Consider the following 19,194-nt stretch of genomic DNA (forward strand, 5'->3'; position numbering starts at 1 on the left):
AAAAAAAAAAAAAAAAAAAAAATTAGCCAGGCATGGTCAAGCATGCCTGTAGTCCCAGGTACTCTGGAGGCTGAGGTGAGAGGATCGCCTGAGCCTGAGAGGTCAAGGCTACAGTGAGCTGAGATTGCCTCACTGCACTCCAGCCTGGGTGATAGAGTGAGACCCTGTATCAAAAAAAAAAAGGAGGTGGGGGGAGTGGTAAGAGTAGACATTCTTGTCTTTTTTTCTGATCTTAGAAGGAGAAAGCATTTAGTCCTTCATCATTAAGTATGATGTTAGCTGTGGGTTTTTCACACATGCCATTATTGGGTCAAGGAAGCTTCCTTCTATTCCTAGTTTGTTGAGTGTTTTTATCATGTAAAGTTGTTAGATTTTGTCAAATGCTTTAGTTCTGTGTCTGTTTAGATGATCATGTGGTTTCTGTCCTTTATTCTGTTAATAATATTGTATTATATTAATTGAGGTTCACATGTTAAACCAACCTTGCATTCTTGGGATAAATCCCACTTGATCATGGTGCACAATCCTTTTGTATGCTCTCGGATTCAATTTCTTGTATTTTCTGGAGGATTTTTACATCTAAAATAATAAGAGATCTCAGTCTGTAGTGTCCTTTTCTTGTGATATCTTTGTCTGATTTTGGTCTCAGGATGATACTGGCCTTGTGGAATGAATTAGAAAGTATTCCTTTTTCCTCTATTTTTGTGCAGTTTATGGAAAATTAGTATTCTTCTTTTTTTTTTCCCCCGAGACAGAGTCTCACTCTGTTGCCCAGGCTGGAGTGCAGTGGCATGTTCTTGGCTCACTGTAACCTCAACCTCCAGGGTTCAAGTGATTCTCATACCGTGCCAGGCTAATTTTTGTATTTTTAGTAGAGATGGGGTTTCACCATGTTGGCCAGGCTGGTCTCGAACTCCTGACCACAAGTGATCCACCACACCCAGCTAATTTTTGTATGTATAGTAGAGATGGTGTTTCACCATGTTGACCAGGCTGGTCTGGAACTCCTGGCCTCAAGTGATCCTTCGGCCACGGCCTCCCAAAGTGCTAGGATTATAGGCATGAGCCACCACACCAGCCCTACTTTCCAATTTTTAGAAATCTATCCTGGTGCCTTTTCTATTTATCATGGGTTTTTGTTTTTTTTTTTTAACCATCTTTCCCCTAGATTGATGATATTTTTAACGAAATCAAATTTGGTGAATATGTGGACACTGGAAAGCTAATCGACAAGATCAACTTGCCGGATTTCCTCAAAGTGTACCTTAACCACAAGCCACCTTTTGGTAACACCATGAGTGGCATCCACAAAAGTTTTGAGGTGCTCGGTTATACCAACTCCAAAGGGAAAAAGGCCATTCGAAGAGAGGACTTCCTGAGACTGCTCGTTACTAAAGGTAAGCACATACATCAGGATGTCTGGTCACATATTGGGGCCATTCCCAGTGTGGAGAACTGAGTTTGGGGAGCCAGCCCCTGTGAGAGCTCCATCTTTCACGAAAGAGGTGATTTGACCGGATTGGAGCCATGAGGGGTCTGGCTGACCCACCTGCATCCCTGGCAAGTACGAGGTAATGGGAGGGACCTGGAGTTAGAAAGCAGAAGAATGTGATTTGTGATGCAGCTACCTGAGCCTCAGCAAGACTTGTCATCCTCACTTGCAAAATGGGAATAAAAATGCCAGCTGATCCATCTCCCTGGGCTGTCATAAGATTTGGGTTGGGGCCGAGCGCAGTGGCTCATGCCTATAATCCCAGAACTTTGGGAGGCCAAGGAGGGCGGATCGCTTGAGGTCAGAAGTTCAAGACCAGTCTGGCCAATGTGGTGAAACCCCGTCTCTACTAAAAATACAAAAATTAGCCGGGTATGGTGGCATGTGCCTGTAATTCCAGCTATTTGGGAGGCTGAGGCAGGAGAATTGCTTAAACCCGGGAGGTGGAGGTTGCAGTGAGCCGAGATTGTGCCACTGCAGTTCAGCCTGGGTGACAGAGGGAGACTGTCAAAAAAAAAAAAAAAAAAAAAAAGAAAAAAAATTTTGGATTGCATTTGTGAAATGCAACCACACCAAAGTAAACTTTTTAATTTTTACCTACTATGTTTATCATTCTTGTACATGAGGATGTCAAGTAAACTCTCGGGATGACAGTTTCATCTTAGTCCAAGTGGGTGGTTCTGAGAAGAGGGAATTTGAAATGAAGCAGAGCCTGGTCCCCGCAGCATGCTGCCCTGTTTCTCTATGCCCGCCCCACGTATGTTCCCTGCCTGGAGGACCCTATTTAACACCATTAGGAAGCATATGTGACAGTATCATGGGACTCTAGATCATTTTTGTGTCTAAAGAAAAGGGGCTGGGCGCAGTGGCTCACACCTGTAATCCCAGCAGTTTCAGAGGCTGAGGCGGGAAGATCACTTGAGCCCAGGAGTTCGAGACCAGCCTGGCCCAATGTAGCAAGACTTTATCTCCACCAGAAAAGTTTTTGTTGGGTTTTTTTTTTTTTTTTTTGAGACAGAGTCTTGCTTTGTCGCCCAGGCTGAACTGCAGTGGTGCAATCTCAGCTCACTGTGACCTCTACCTCCAGGGTTCAAGCAATTCTCCTGTCTCAACCTCCCGAGTAGCTGGGATTACAGGCATGCACTACCACACCCGGCTAAGTTTTGTATTTTTAGTAGAGATGGGGTTTCACCATGTTGGCCAGGTTGGTCTCAAACCCCTGACCTCAAGTGATCCGCCCACCTTGGCCTCTGCAAGTGCTGGGATTACAGGCATCAGCCACCATACCCAGCCTAAACTTTTTTTTTTAATTGAGTAAAAGAAAAAAAAAATAGTGGGATAATTCTCTCTAAGACCTCTGAATAATCACACTAAGCCCTGACAGTATGCTTAGCCTCAAGAGCTAAACAACCACCTTCTTACTCTTTGACACACAGGTGAACACATGACGGAGGAGGAGATGTTGGATTGCTTTGCTTCGCTGTTTGGCCTGAATCCCGAGGGATGGAAATCCGAGCCTGCAACCTCCTCTGTCAAAGGTACCCTGGCTGGCTTTGTCTGGGCATGTAGCTGTGGCTCACTAATTTGTTGTAGACTTAAGTACATTTATTTCTCCTGATTGGTGCAAGCCACTCTCCCTAAGACTGCACATAACAAAGTAAGTCTGTTGGGAATCCCACATGAATAAGTTATGAAAAGAACAGTGAGTGGTGGCTTTTGTCCCCGCACTCTGTCCGTCCTTTTGTTTCTTCTGGGCGTATTTTCCCTTCGTTCCACTGACCTGTCATCTTGCCAGCTTGGGTGGGTGAATATTGGCCACCAGTAGAGGATCCAGTTTGACAGCTGTTTCAGAAGAAGAGGTATGTCAAGAGAGACTTGGGGGCCAGGCACCATGGCTCATGCCTGTTATCCTAGCACTTTGGGAGGCCAAGGCAGGAGAATCGCTTGAGGTCCAGAATTTGAGACCGGCCTGGGTGACATAGCAAGATCCCATGTCTATAAAATATAAAACAGGCTGTGTGTAGTGGCTCACACCTGTAATCCCAACACTTTGGGAGGCTGAGGAGGGTGGATCACTTGAGGTCAGGAATTTGAGACCAGCCTGACGAACATGGTGAAACTCCGTCTCTTCTAAAAATAGAAAAATTAGCCAGGTGTGGTGGCACACACCTGTAATGCCAGCTACTTGGGAGGCTGAGGCAGGAGAATCGCTTGAATCCAGGAGGTAGAGGTTGCAGTGAGCCGAGACCACACCACTGCACTCTAGCCTGGGTGACAGGAGCAAAACTCTGGCTCTAAACTAATTAATTAATTAATTAAAGCAAAACAAAACAATTAGCTGGCCATAGTGGTACGTGCTTTTTATCCCAGCTACTCAGGAGGCTTCAGTGGGAGGATGACGGGCCCAGGTGTTCACGCCTGCGGTGAGTTAGGATCGTGCCACTGTACTCCAGCCTGGGCAACAGAGTGACAGCCTGTCTCAATTAAAAAAGAGAGAGAGAGAGAGAAAGATTTGGAGAAGGAGAGAGCATCAACTTGGGCAGCACAAGCCTAGCTGCAAGCTGCCAAAACTTTCAAGTTTTTAAAGATCATCCTCATGTCCCTTCCTGCTATAGCCTAAGTATTTTTCACCTTCTTTTCGTGCACTGGACCTGAAGTTAGGGCTGTGACCTTCAGCTCAGGAGGAACCAATCTAAACGGCTCTTCTAGGCTCACTGGTGCAGGAGCAACTCTGCTGACAAGCCCGGGGGTGGTCAGACCCCACCACCGTTACCAAGACTGAGGAGGGTACAAAGACCCTCACCCACCCCTTCCTCTCCTCTTATTGTCCAATTCCCCACGTCAAATTAAAGTCCCTGAACTCAGACAATTCCAGAATCTAGTAGCTAACAGGCCATTCCCAACCGGCAAGCTCTCCCTACCCCATTCCTTTATGTACTTCGGATCTCAGAATGTACCTTTCCCGATTGTTACATATTTCTGCTGTGTTTAATCAATCGTGCCATGTGGTTAAGGCTTTCCAGTAAGGTTTGCAGAGATTTGGTTAACAGTGTTCTGTTCTGTAAAGAAGAGATTTTTAAGCAGTTTCCACCCAGAGTTTTTCAAGGAATCAAAGCCAAATCACAGCACAAAGCCCCTCTTGTTTTTGTTTAGTAGCATTTCCTTGTGTTTTTGGAAAATCCTTCTGAGTTAGAAACATAATCATTGAGGCCGGGTGCGGTTGCTATAATCCCAGCGCTTTGGGAGTCTGAGGTGGGAGGATCACTTGAAGCCAGCAGTTTGAGACCAGCCTGGGCAACAAAGTGAGACCCCGTCTCTAGGAAAAATTTTTTTAAATGAGCTGGGCATGGTGGCGTGTGCCTGTGGTCCCAGCTACTCGGGAGGCTGAGGTGGGAGGATCGCTTGACCCCAGGAGTTCAAGGCTGCAGTGAGCTATGATCGTGTCACTGCTCTCCAGCCTGGGCAACACAGCAAGGCCCTGTCTCAAACCCTCCCCCCACCCAAAAAAGAAAGAAACATAATCATCGTGAAGGCATTTGGTGTTCTGTTCTTGTTTTGGCTAGGCTCAGAAATTTGCCTTGAAGAAGAACTTCCAGACGAAATCACTGCAGAAATATTCGCGACTGAAATTCTTGGCTTAACCATTTCAGAATATTCTGGCCAGGATGGTCAGTGAAGTTACCAGGAATGTTTAAATCACAAAGGACTTTGGGTGTGTGTGCACACACGTGCGTGTGTTTTCCATGAGGCACTGCTTTTTATGCATTTCCCTCCCCCCATCATCTTTAGAACATTTAGACATTAAAGCAAATTTCTGGTGAGCAATGGAATTCACAAAGTTGGACATTCCACTGTTTCTGAAATAGAAAAGTAGGCGGAGGCGAGAAAAACCCTGGCAGCTGGATGTACATGGTGGCTGGATCTCTGGGTCTCTGGCGATGCTGCCTGGATGGGGTTTGCATGAGATACAGAGGGGGCGTGGTCTTGGGGAGCAGAGAGGTCCTCAGCCAGCAGCAGGCCTTCCTCAAGACACGTATGGTCCAGGGAAATGATGGTCCATGGCCTCATCCCCTTTCCCTGCAGGGCCGCCTGGACCCTCCGCCCAGTGTGGCCCAGTGTGGATCACTCTGCCTGTTGTGGGGCTGGGGTTGGGGTGCCGGGTGCACCAGGCTTCTGAGAGTCCCAGATTGTGGCTTCTTATCAGCAAAACACCCAAGTGGTGGTGTGTGGCCGTTACAAAGAGCATCATTGACCATGCTTAACGCTGGTGACAGCTGCCAGGAGAATGAAGAAGCCCCTCTGAGCCCCCCCGAACCCGTTCACACTGCACCTGGGCCAGAAACCACAGAGCAGCCCCGCCCAGCAGAGGCCGGGGCCTCCCTCGCACCCACACTCACCAGCTCAGTGGCTTGGCTGCCTCACACTACGCTGGGCCGCAAAACATATAGTAGGCAAAAATAGGGGCCGGTTCCCCAGTTCTGGGACATTTAGGGGACGTTACTAAGTTTATAGCAGTATTTTGGCCTTGAAAATAGCATAGCATTGTAGTGTGAACAGATGAGAGTTAGTCTGACTTTAGAGTTTTGTCATCCATTCTGAGGCCTCATTCAGGCAAAGGTGCCAGATGTCATTCTCCAACACACTCTGTCCAACACACCCCCCAGACCAGCTTCTTCCCCAGAGAAACTAGCATCTGAGATAACATTTCTGATCCACTTAAAGTGCCTTTATCTGAAGGAACATTCTGTGGCAGAGAAACAGAATAACAACCACATCCTTACTCAAGCACGAAGCCCCCTCCACTACATGGGGTCCAGCTGGAAATCTGGCACGGTGAGAGTCTTTGGAACGCCCTGGAACATGGAAGGGAACTGTCTACCCCAAACCAGGCTGTGTCACTGTGACCTTGGGGCAGACAGCATGGGCCAAGGTTCTGCCGGCGCCAGCTTGTCAGATCATGTCACCAGGGCTTTGCAACCTAATTTACATTTTGTTCTTTTTAAAAAACATGAAAAGAAAAACAAGCTTTATGAATCAATTTTGCAGCTGCTGAGGGCTTAGGAGATCTAGTATCAAGCCAGTTAAAAAGTTCCTGGGGATATTTGAGGGAACAAGAAACTCTGAAATGACTTGTTCCCTTCAAAAAATAACTCAGAATTGGATGCAGTCTCACATCAACCAGGGGCTTCGTTCATTGAATCTGGCGCCCTCTGATTTGGTTCTGATTTGGTTCTGATTGATGGCATGTATTGGAATTGTCTTGAGCAGAACCGACCTGTGGTTAGTTGGACCCACTATGGCAGGTTCATTAAACTGGGACACTGCCTAGCGCAGGCAGATGCTCTCTTTCTCTGTCCATCCGGCCTCAGCATCTCCTTTGGAGTCAGAGAGCGGGGAGGTGGAGGTCCTGGTTATGGATCGTGGTTATGGTTGTGTTCACTGAGGAGGCCAAGATCACCATGGACAGCAGGATTGGCATGAATGGCATTCCCACCCCACACCCAGCCCAGCCTGGCCAGGGGACCCTTCTTACCTGGGGACCTCTTTCTGCAGGTGTTTGTGGGGTTTTTGGTTTTTTGTTTTTGAGATGGAGTCTCCCTCTGTCACCCAGGCTGGAGTGCGGTGGTGCGATCTTGGCTCACTGCAACCTCCGCCTCCTGGGCTCAAGTGATTCTTGTGCCTCAACCTCCCGAGTAGTTGGGATTACAGGCATGTGCCACCAGCCACCACACCCGGCTATTTTTTTTCTTTTCCTTTTTTTTTTTTTTTTTGAGACAGAGTCTCGCTGTGTTGCCCAGGCTGGAGTGCAGTGGTGCAATCTCGGCTCCACTGCAACCTCCACCTCCTGGATTCAAGTGATTCTCCTGCCTCAGCCTCTCGGGATACAGCTGGGATTACAGGCATGCACCACCATGCCCAGCTAATTTTTGTATTTTTAGTAGAGATGGGATTTCACCATGTTGGCCAAGCTGGTCTCAAACTCCTGACCTCAGGTGATCCACCTGCCTCAGTCTCCCAAAGTGCTGGGATTACAGGTGTCAGCCACCACTGTGGCGAAGGTGCTTGCATTTTGTTGTCTCCTGACTTCCTTGACAGAGGCAGGGCACAGTCAAGTGCCCCTTTCAGCTCCAGGAGGGCCTCTTTACCTCCCATCAGGGCAGGCCCAGCCTGGTGGCCGCACAGATGAGAAAAGGGAGGCCCCAGCGCCCCGGTTCCATCAGCAGGAAAGGGGGCGCAGTGCAGACAACTCAGGCTCCCGGCAGTAGGGGTGGCAAGGCAGCGACAACAGGAAGGGAGAGCAAAGAAGACAGCATCATGGAGCTCACTCGTGCTTCACACTTAGGGACTAAATGCTGAACACCAAAAACACTGTGATGCTCCTTTGCAGAAAGATTCCTGTGCGTTTCACATGGGGCCTGTGGCCGGCTGACTCTCACATCGTGGTTTGTGAGTTCTGAATCAGGAACCACCAAGAGCCTCCCCAGTGCCAGCTCTCTGCTCCAGACCCCCGGTCCCACCTGCAGGTGAGGGCCTCGCCCGCACAGCGTCTGCGCTGGGAGCCCATGGACTTGCCACTCTCCTGTTCGGCTTCTGCAACTTTCTAGCCACCTGTGCGCCTTGGGTGTGGCTAAGCTCCTAGACCTCAGTTTCCTCCCGGAGCAAGTCCCGCGGTGGTCGTGCGGATGAGAAGAGATGGTGCAAGTAAAGTGTTATTGGCACAGGGTAGAGCTCCAAATATGACAGCAGCTATTATTATCATAGCAGAAACTGTGCCTGAGAATCAGGAAGACATTTGGTGCGAATTAACCTCTCCCAAACCCAGAGTTGGAGCAAGAGTTAGCGTTTGCTCAAATAAGGGTCTCTCCTAGTTCTGACGATGAGCTCTCAACAAGTATTTGTGGAATGATGGAAAGAATGAACTTGAAGCCTCCTTCCTTCCTTCCTTCCTTCCTTCCTTCCTTCTCTCTTTCTCTCTCTCTCTCTCTCTCTCTTTCTTTCTTTCTTTTTGTCGCTCTGTCACCCAGGCTGCAGTGCAGTGGCATGATCGTGGCTCATTGCAACATCCGCCTCCCAAGTTCAAGTGATTCTCCTACCTCAGCCCCTCCCAAGTGGCTGGGATTACAGGCCTGCACCATCACACCTGGCTAATTTTTGTATTTTTAGTAGAGATGGGGTTTCACCATGTTGGCCAGGCTGGTCTCAAACTCCTGACCTCAGGTGATCCACCCACCTTGGCCTCCCAAAGTGTTGAGATTACAGGCATGAGTCACTGTGCCCAGCAGCTCCGTGCTCTTTTCATAGCTGACTTAGCTTTGGAATGAAGACCAATGGCAGGTCCTCACGGGGCCCTCATCAGGGTGGGCAAACCCCCCCTGTCAAAGGCCAGGGAGTAAATATTGAGGCTCTTGGGGCCAAAGGGCCTTGGTAGTGACTTCCCAATCCTGCCACTGTAGTGCAAAAGCCCCCAGGGTCAACATGGAAAAGAATGCCTGTGGCTGCCTCCCAGCCCCGCTTTCCCTATGGACATTGACATTTGGATTTCATGATAGTTTCCACATATCACGGAATATTATTCGTCTTTTGTTTTTCTTTCAGCCATTTAAAAATGTGAAACCCATTCTTAGCTCGGAGACCTGCAAACACAGGCGTCAGCCTAGATTTGTCCCGTAGGGTGTAGCTCACCACCCCCAACTCTGCCTCGTAGGCCAAGGGCACTCATTCCAACAGATTTCCACAGATACTACAAATCTGGACCAAACACCTGACCAGCACGCCTCAGAAAAATGTCAAGGTCATGACAGACAAGGAAAGAGGGAGAAACTCTCACAGACCAGAAGAGACGGAATCATGACAACTAAATGCAATGTGAACACCTGGATCCGCTCCTGAAGCAGAAAGAACATCAGTGGAAAAGCTGGTGAAATCCAACTGAAGCCTATGGTTTAGTTGCCAGTGCTGCACTAATAGTAATTTCTGAGTTTTGGGCCGGGTGCAGTGGCTCACACCTGTAATCCCAGCACTTTGGGCAGCCAAGCTGGGAGGATAACTTGAGCCCAGGAGTTCAAAACCTGCCTGGGCAACATAGGGAGGACCCCCATGTCTACAAAACATTTTTTAAAATTTAGGTGGGCATGGTGGAGCATGCCTGTGGTCTCAGCTACTCAGGAGGCTGAGGCCGGAGGATCGCTGGAGCCTGGAAGCTTAAGGCTGTAGTGAGCCGTGATCGCGCCACTGCACTCCAGCCTGGGTAACAGAGTGAGATCCTATCTCAAAACAAAATTTCTGAGTTTTGCTCAGTGTATCACGGTTGTGTGAGATGTTCGCATTAGGGAAACTGGGTGAGGGGTCTAGGGAACATGGCACTATCTTGGCAAGCCTAAAATCATTTCAACATAAAGTTTTTTAAAAATGAAATCTGTACCACCTTTCTGACTCAGTCACCCCTGAATTATTTCCACTATCTGCCCTGTGCCTTTCAATTGTTGAGCAAACGCTCCTGCCGGCGCCATAGCACCTGGGTGCCCTAACTCACTGCCTGGCCTGTGCAGACCCAGCCTTCTGCTGTGCTTCGAGGTGATGCAAACAAAAAGGTCTTTTTTTAAACATCTGTGTCCTCAAGCTGTGGCTGCCTGAGACACTGGTGTTTTCGGCTTGAGCGTGTTCTTTAGGGATTTGGCCAGCAGTTCCCCTGTGGGTAGCTATTTCCAAATTGACTGTAATAAATAGATGCCAGGCGCTGGGAGTTGACGGCAGTTGCCACCCTGCTCATATGTCATGTAACAGCCCTCTGCTAGCTTAGCTGGAAGGAATATTAAAAGAAAAGAAAAGAAAAGAAAAGAAAAGAAAAGCCGGTTGATGCAACACTGTTCAGCGGCAGTGCGCTGCTGACTGGTGGGACAGTGAACTGCGGGTCTGGAAGCTTGTGTTCTCCAGAGTGCACTGATGCCAAGGTGGACTCGCGTTTGTCAGTGCCCAGGCAAGAGGCATCAGCTCCAGGAAGGTCGTCCAGCGCTGCCGTTCCCGCCCTCCCTGGGAGTGTGAAATCGCCAAGTGGTGCCATGAGGCAAGGGTGAGGCATCAGTACCGAAGCTGCCCCTACTCAAAAGCGCTCGGACCATGGCGCGGTGCAGCGGCTCACACCTGTAATCCCAGCACCTTGGGAGGCCATGGCGGGCGGATCACCAGGTCAGGAGATCAACACCATCCTAGCTAACACGGTGAAACCCCGTCTCTACTAAAAACAAAAATACAAAAAATTAGCGGGGTGTAGTGGCAGGCACCTGTAGTCACAGCTACTCGGGAGGCTGAGGCAGGAGAATGGCATCAACCCGGGAGGCGGAGCTTGCAGTGAGCCGAGATCCGGCCACTGCACTCCAGCCCGGGCGACAGAGCGAGACTCCATCTCAAAAAAACAAAACAAACAAACAAAAACCCAAAAGGGCTCGGACCATCACCTGAGGCCCCTCCCCACGTCCTCGTGTTGGTTTGATTGGAAGTCACAAAACACATCAGTGTAAACATAGTATTTATTTTTGCATATCTTTTTAAAGCTGCGTATCTTTAAAGCTGGTGACGTTTTTTGAGGGGGAGCAAGTTTCATGACCGCAGCCAGGGCAGGCTCCGGTGAGCACTTCATGCCACCTGGATGTGCTGCAGACTGCACCACCCCCAGCCCACCAGCCAGACTGACTGCCCTGGAGAAGGGACAGTGGGTAGTCCCCTGGGCCTGGACCACAACTGTCCCTGCACCCGCGAGGGGATGGGGGAGTGGGGCACATGCCTCCTAGATGCGCGGGTGGCCGCCGTCCCCCTCCCCTGGAAGCATCTCATTTCTTCCTTTATAATCTGAGCGAGATGGGGCTGGAAGAAGTGGCTGTAATCCCAGCTCTTTAGGATGCCAAAGTGGGCAGATCACCTGAAGTCAGAAGTTTGAGACCAGCCTGGCCAACATGGCAAAATCCCATCTCTACTAAAAATATAAAAATTAGCTGGGTGTGGTGGCGGGCGCCTGTAATCCCAGCTACTTGGGAGGCTGAGGCAGGTTAATTGCTTGAACCTGGGAAGCAAAGGTTGCAGTGAGCCAAGATGGCACCACTGCACTCCAGCCTGGGTGACAGAGCCAGTCTTCATCTAAAAATAGAAAAAAAACCTGTGAGAGATGGACTTCATTTATTTACCCACTCATGAATTCAACAAATGCTGACTGTGTGCTGGGCACTGTGTGAGGGCTGCCTATCTGGGGTGAACAAGAGAGTGGCTGTTGTTTTTAGGGTGCTCATGTGAAACAAACACATTAACGTAAACTTGCAAACGGAGGTCAGAGCCACGAGGGAAAAGCCTGGCCCCTGTGAGAGGGATTCCCTAGAGAGGAGAATGTTCCAGAGGGGGCCAAGTGAGCCAAAGCTGGGAGCTGCGGAAGAGCCAGATGCATTCAGTGAACCAAAGGTTTGTATCGTCAACCCTGGGGAATACTGCAAGCTCCAGACAAGGCATCTAGAATGACCGCTAGTGTTCCTTTACCATTGCCATTGTATGATTCTTCCTCATGAGTCTTAGTAGGAATGTTTCATTTGGAAAGTGGGTAAGTGGCCAGGTGCAGTGGCTCACACCTGTAATCCCAGCACTTTGGGAGGCTGAGGTGGGAGGATTGCTTGAAGCCAGGAGTTCGAGACCAGCCTGGGCAACACAGCAAGACCCCGACTCTATTAAATTTAAAAAGAAAAAAATAAAGGAAGTGGGTAGGAAGAATGGAGGCTGGCCAAGTGTTCCAAGTGGAAGATCTGGCCACTTCTCATTTCTTCATATCCCAGGGCCCTGATGTGGGATAGGCGGCCACTCAGAGGGTCCTAGGAAAGACCAGCCCCAAAGTCAGCATGTTCCTGCCCGTGACACCAGCCACAGATTGAATGGCTCACAGTGGGTTTCAGCCCCACAGACTTTAAGTCCTTGAGTTGGCACTTTTTCATGCTTTTGAGTTTTCCAGGGATTTCAAGTTTTTAAAAATGAAATCAGCTGGGCACCATTGCTCATGCCTGTAATCCCAACACTTTAGGAGGCCAAGGCAGGAGGATCGTTTGGGCCTAGGAGTTTGAGACCAGCCTGGGCAACATGGTGAAATCCCGTTTTTATAAAAAATACAAAATTGAGGCTGGGCACAGTGGCTCACACCTGTAATCCCAGCACTTTGGGAGGTCGAGGTGGGCGGATCACCTGAGGTCAGGAGTTCGAGACCAGCCTAGGCAACATGGTGAAATCCTGTCTTTACTAAAAATCCAAAAATAAGCTGGACGTGGTGGCATGCACCTGTAATCCCAGCTACTCAAGTGGCTGAGGCAGGAGAATCGCTTGAACTTGGGAGGTGGAGGTTGCAGTAAGCCAAGATTGTGCCACTGCACTCCAGCCTGGGTGACAGAGCAAGATTCCATCTCAAAAAAATAAATACAAAATTTAGCTGGGCATGGTGGCACGAGGCTGTGGTCCTAGCTACTCAGGAGGCTGAGATGGGAGGATCACTTGAGCCTGGAGAAGTTGAGGTGCAGTGAGCAGTTTTGCACCACTGCACTTCAGCCTGGGCAGCAGAGTGAGACCCTGTCTCAAAGAAGGAGAAGGAGAAGGAGAGAGGGACAGTTTCAATTTGGTGTCAATCATGATCTTTGGTTTGCAGTAATAGAAATTGACTCCGCTTAGCTTAAGTGGAAAAGGACTTGATTTCAAAGCTACCAGGCAACTCACAGAATCAATAGAGATACTGGAGAAGCAAGCCCTGGAGATGAATGGGAACAAAAGGATGCCAGGACACCCCAGTGGTGCTGCCACCCCTGAGCACTCGATCCTCCAATCCTGTTAAGCTTTCCAATGGCCACGTCTGCTGTGAGTCATTTCTCCATTGTCCCTGCCTTCCTCAAACCTCAAAGTCAAAATCAATCCCACAATGAGATCCCGCTTGACCTCCACTAGGATAGCTAAAAATTTTAAAAGACAATAATAAGTGTTGACAAGGATGTGGAGCAGTTGCCACATTACTGGTGGAAGTCTAAAAGGGTGCCGTTGCTTTGGAAAGCAGCTTGGCAGTTCCTCAAAATGTCAAATATAGAATTACCATATGACCCAGCAATTCCCTTCCTAGGCATGTAGCCAAGATAAGGGAAAATATACATCCACACATAAAGACCATTATGTATATTAGTGTTCATAGCAACATTAATCATAGTAGCCAAAAGGTAAGGTAAGACCAGGCACAATTGTTCATACCACAGATCACAGATCCCAGCACTTTGGGAGGCCAAGGTGGGAGAATTGCTTGAATCCAGTAGTTCGAAACTTCAAGACCAGCCTGGGCAAGTGAGACCTCATCTCTTAAAAAAAAAAAAACAAGGCCGAACATGGTGGTTCACACCCGTAATCCCAGCACTTTGGGAGGCAGAGGCAGGTGGAGCACCTGAGGTCAGGAGTTTGAGACCAGCCCAGCCAACATGGTGAAACCCCATCTCTACTAAAAATGCAAAAATTAGCTGGGCATGGTGGCTTAAGCGTGTAATCCCAGATACTTGGAAGGCTGAGGCGTGAGAATGGCTTGAACTTGGTAGGCAGAAATTTCAGTGAGTTGAGATCACGCCATTGCACTCCAGCCTGGGTGACAGAGCGAGACTCTGTCTCAAAAAAAAAAAAAAAAAAAAAAGGAAAGAAAACAAAAAGTAGAAACAACCCAATAACCATCAATGAAAGAATGGAAAAATCAGTTGTGGTATATCTATACAATGGAATGTTATTTAGCTATAAGAAGAAATGATGTATTAATACATGCTACAAGATAGATGACCTTTGAAAACATGCTAAGGAAAAGAAGCCAGACCTAAAAGGCCACATATTGTATGACTCAATTTATGTGAAACATCCTCAATTTATGTGAAACCATAGAGACCAGTGGTTGCCAGGGGCTGTGGGGAGGGGAGACGGAGAGTGACTGTTGAATGGGTACAGGGTTTCTTTTATGGATGATGAAATGTTCTAAAATTGATTGTGGTGACAGTTGCACAACTCTGTGAATATGCTAAAAACCACTGAATTATATACTTTAAAAGGGTGAATTTTATGCTGCACGAATTATATCTTAATAAAACCATTATTTTTAAAACATCAACTGACTAGACCATCCACGATCCATGCCTAAGGTTGGAACCCATGCCCAAGACTTAACTGGGCCCCCAGTTAAGAGAGAGACAGACCCCCTTTAGCTCCTGTAGCGGGGTGGGGAGAGGCTGCCTCCACCCACAAAGGCTCACCCGGAACTGGGAGGGTGTTCAGATGCTGAACAGGCGGAATCACTCCACATGTGGAGATTACAGGGGAAGAAATCTGGGCAGCCTTCTAGATCCCTGGCCTAAGAATGTACCAAGCCTGTGTGTAGAAGGATTCCAACTGTTAACTCCAAGTCAGTGTGTCATCCAGACTTTCTGCATTTAGAAAATGCTAATAATTTGGGACCTCACTGAGCTCCACCAGCTGCATGCTGCTAAATGCTTATCAGCTCTGGGTGGGAAAGAGGGGAGGGGCCTGACATACAGCACTTGCCAATTTCCATAGTGTAAATATTCCCATTAGAGTTGATTTCAAACTATCAGCATTATGACATGTGTGGAGTCCAGAAGCCCAGGTTCCCCAATCGGGAGAACTGAGTTCTGGCCACAACTCTGCTAAGTGGCTGGGCAGCTATTGAATTGTAGCTTTCTTTTCTGTAGAAGGAGGGAGGCGGCCTTGATGGTCTTTTTTGTGCTTTGCTTCATAGCCTTTCTGTTCCTGTGTCAGAGGAAGGGAGTATATTTCATTCTGTGGTTGGAGCTTTCTCCTTAAAGCTTTGCCTCTTTGCTAGGCCTGGCTAATGACCTGCTCCCTAAACACCAGAGCACCTCTGTTTATGAAACCACAGACTGCTGCTGCCACTGTAAGTTGCTAGGCTGCAGAGACTCACTGAGGCTGGGCCTGAACACGCCTCACAATTACACATCTCTGTTCCAGAGATGGAAACCTCCTCCACCCAGCAGTGGTGAACCAGCCTCCAACCCAGAGAACAGCAGCAGGAGTGGATGGAGACTTGAATTTAGAAAGCCAGGAAAGGGGAATAGTTTGACTTTAGTCCCTAGCGAGGATTATTACATAGTAATGATGTTTAATCATTATGATGATTATAATGATGACGTGAGCAATCGTACAAGTCCTTTAACAAATTTAGTCATGTGTCACTTAATGTCGAGGATATGTCCTAAGAAATGCATTGTTGGGGCCGGGTGCCGTGGCTCACACCTGTAATCCCAGCACTTTGGGAGGCCGAGGCGGCTGGATCATGAGGTCAGGAGATTAAGACCATCCTGGCTAACACGGTGAAACCCTGTCTCTACTAAAAATACAAAAAATTAGCTGGGCGTGGTGGCGGGCACCTGTAGTCCCAGCTACTCGGGAGGCTGAGGCAGGAGAATGGCGTGAACCCGGGAGGAGGAGCTTGCAGTGAGCCGAGATGCACCACTGCACTCCCACCTGGGCGACAGAGTGAGACTCCGTCTCAAAAAAAAAAAAGAAAAGAAATGTATTGTTGGGGCAATTTTTTTCATTTTTTTTAAGAGACAGAGTCTCATTCTGTCACTCAGGCTGGAGTGCAGTAGCACAATCACAGCTCACTGCTGCCTTGAACTCCTGGGCTCAAGCGATCCTTCCACCTCAGCTGGCCGAGTAACTGGGATTACAGGGGTGCACCACCACACCTGGCTGATTTTTTTTTTTTTTTCATTTTTTTGTAAAGACTAAGTCTGGCTATGTTGCCCAGACTGGGCTTGAACTCCTGGCCTCAAGTGGTCCTCCTACTTTGGCCTCCAAAGTGCTGGGAGTACAGGTGTGAGCCATGATGCCCAGCCCAGGCAATTTCATCAGTGTGCAAACAGCATGGAGTGTGATTACACAAACCCAGATGGTGTCACCGCCTGTATACCTAGGCTAGATGGTAGAGCCTACTGCTCCTACGCTACAAACCTGTGCAGCCTGGGAATCCTGTACTGTACTGCACTGAATTCTGTAGGCAATCGTAACACAGCGGTAAGTGTCTGTGTATCTAAACATTTCTAAGCATAGAAAAGGTAGAGTAAAACTACAGTGTAAAACATAGAAAATGGTCCCTCTGCAAAGACACTTCCCGTGAATGCATCTTGCAGGCTAGAAGTTTCTCTGGGTGAGTCAGTGAGTGGTGAGGGAATGTGAAGGCCCAGGACATTACTATCCACTACAATAGGCTTTACAAACATGGTACACGTACGCTGCATTAGATTTATTTTAAAAATAGAGTTAGAGCCAGGCATGGTGGCTTATGCCTGTAATCCCAGCACTTTGGGAGGCTGAGGCGGGTGGATCACCTGAGGTCAGGAGTTCCAGACCAGCCTGACCAACATGGTGAAACCCCGTCACTACTAAAAATACAAAAATTAGCCAGGTGTGGTGGCAGGCGCCTGTAATCCCAGCTACTTGGGAGGCCGAGGCAGGAGAATCGCTTGAACCAGAGAGGCGAAGGTTGCAATGAGCCTAGATCATGCCATTGCACTCCAGCCTGGGCAACAAGAGTGAAACTGCATCTCAAAAAATAAAAAAATAAAAATAAAAAAATAAAGTTAGTCTGGGCATGGTGGCTCACACATGTAATCCCAGCACTTTGGGAGGCTGAGGCAGGAAGATCCTTTGAGCTCAAGAGTTTGAGACCAGCCTGGGCAACAAAGCGAGACTCCCGTCTCTACAATAAAGGAAAAAAAAGCGTGATGGCACACACCTGTAGTCCCAGCCTCCTCAGGAGGCTGAGGATGGCTTGAACCCAGAAGGTCAAAGCTGCAGTGAGCCATGATCCTGCTACTGCACTCCAGCCTGGGCAATAGAGTGAGACCCTGTCTCAAAAAAATAAATCAATAAAAAATAGCTGGGCATGGTCGCACACACCTGTGGTCCCAGCTACTCAGGAGGCTGAGGTAGGAGGCTTACTTGAGCCTGGGAGGTGGAGGCTGCAGTGAGCCTTGATCCTGCCACTGCACTCCAGCCTGGGCAGAGTGAGACCCTGTCTCTAAATAAATAAAGTAATTGCGGGAGCAAGACCCTGTCTCAATTAATGAATGAATTAATTAAAGTAATTGCACTATGATGTGAGGATGGATCCAATGTCGTCAGTTCCGTTGTATTTTCTGGGACCACCGTCGTATATGCAGTGGCTGACTGGAACATTGTTATGTGGCACACTTCCGTCCTTTCTGATGTAGCACTTACTGCGTAGCGACACTGTTGTAAGTGCTTGACAGATAGTGTGCATAATTTTCTTTTTTTGTTTGTTTGTTTGTTTGAGACGGAGTCTCACTCTGTTGCTCAGGCTGGAGTGCAGTGGCACGATCTCCTCTCACTGCAAACTCCACCTCCTGGGTTCACACCAGTCTCCTGCCTCAGCCTCCCGAGTAGCTGGGACCACAGACGCCCGCCACCACGCCCGGCTAATTTTTTGTATTTTTAGTAGAGATGGGGTTTCACCGTGTTAGCTAGGATGGTTTCGATCTCCTGATCTCGTGATCCGCCCACCTTGGGCTTCCAAAGTGCTAGGATTACAGGCGTGAGCCACCGCGCCTGGCCTGGTGTGTGTAATTTTCGTAAGAACCCTATGAGATGGGTGTAGTTATTTTCATCCCCATTTTACAGATGAGACACAGAGAGGTTAAGACATTTGACACAGCCATAACTAACTCACTCACTTCTGTGACCCTGGAATCTCTCTTTTACTCTTTTTTTTTTTTTCTTTTTTTTGAGACAGAGTCGTGCTCTGTTACCCAGGCTGGAGTGCAGTGGTACGATCTCTGCTCACTGAAACCTCCATCTCCCGGGTTCAAGCGATTCTCCTGCTTCAGCCTCCTGAGTAGCTGGGATTACAGGCATGTGCCACCACGCCTGGGTAATTTTTGTATTTTTAGTAGAGACAGGGTTTTGCTATGTTGGCCGGTCTGGTGTTGAACTTCTCACCTCAGGTGATCTGCCCACCCACCTCAGCCTCCCAAAGTGCTAGGATTACAAACGTGAGCCACTGCACCTGGCCTTTTATTCTTTTAATATACCTAGAATAATAGTAAACATGTGTAGAGAGCTTGACTTCCAGTTTCTGGTAAACAATTAGACTAACTCTCGAAGTAACTAAAAATGCTAGGAAAAGTATTTGAAAATATGCTAAAAGCCACTATGTGCTGACTGTAAGAAAGAAGACAGTGAGAAATTAGGCCAAAATTGAAGGAAAAAACACTGAAAGGTAATCTGGAAAGGAAGCCACTTTAATTTGTGCCAGCACTAGCATATTTGAACTTGACCATGAATGGTTTTATGGGGCAAAAGGCCAGAAAATTAGGCTGGGCATGGTGGCTCACGCCTGTAATCCCAGCACTTTGGAAGGCCAAGGTGGGCGGATCATGAGGTCAGGAGATTGAGACCATCCTGCCTAACATGGTGAAACCCTGTCTCTACTAAAAATACAAAAAAAAAACATTAGCCAGGCGTGGTTGCGGACACCTGTAGTCCCAGCTACTCGGGAGGCTGAGGCAGGAGAATGGTGTAAACCCGGGAGGCAGAACTTTCAGTGAGCCAAGATTACGCCACCGCACTCCAACCTGGGCAGTGACAGAGCAAGACTTTGTCTCAAAAAAAAA

At 48.3% G+C, this 19,194-nt stretch overlaps 1 protein-coding gene across 6 annotated transcripts in view; it reads left to right on the forward strand.

Moving 5' to 3' along the window:
• Positions 1–9,528, forward strand: part of CFAP251 (cilia and flagella associated protein 251) — an 88,218-nt gene extending 78,690 nt beyond the window's left edge. For 2 of the 6 annotated variants that reach the window (XM_017863991.1, XM_017863992.1), the window contains exons 20-22: positions 1,169–1,397; positions 2,929–3,030; positions 7,881–8,475. In XM_017863991.1, the coding sequence (XP_017719480.1) occupies positions 1,169–1,397; positions 2,929–3,030; positions 7,881–8,020 (471 nt within the window). In that variant the 3' untranslated portion in view covers positions 8,021–8,475. Of the gene's footprint in view, positions 1–1,168; positions 1,398–2,928; positions 3,031–4,149; positions 4,624–5,055; positions 5,331–7,880; positions 8,476–9,088 lie in introns of those variants that run through there. The other 4 variants (XM_017863993.1, XM_017863996.1, XM_017863995.1 and 1 more) reach the window with 4 other exon arrangements.
• The last annotated feature ends 9,666 nt before the right edge of the window (positions 9,529–19,194 follow it).

This window comes from Rhinopithecus bieti, unplaced genomic scaffold (assembly GCF_001698545.2).
Source record: "Rhinopithecus bieti isolate Rb0 unplaced genomic scaffold, ASM169854v2 scaffold_74595, whole genome shotgun sequence".
NCBI lineage: Eukaryota > Metazoa > Chordata > Mammalia > Primates > Cercopithecidae > Rhinopithecus > Rhinopithecus bieti.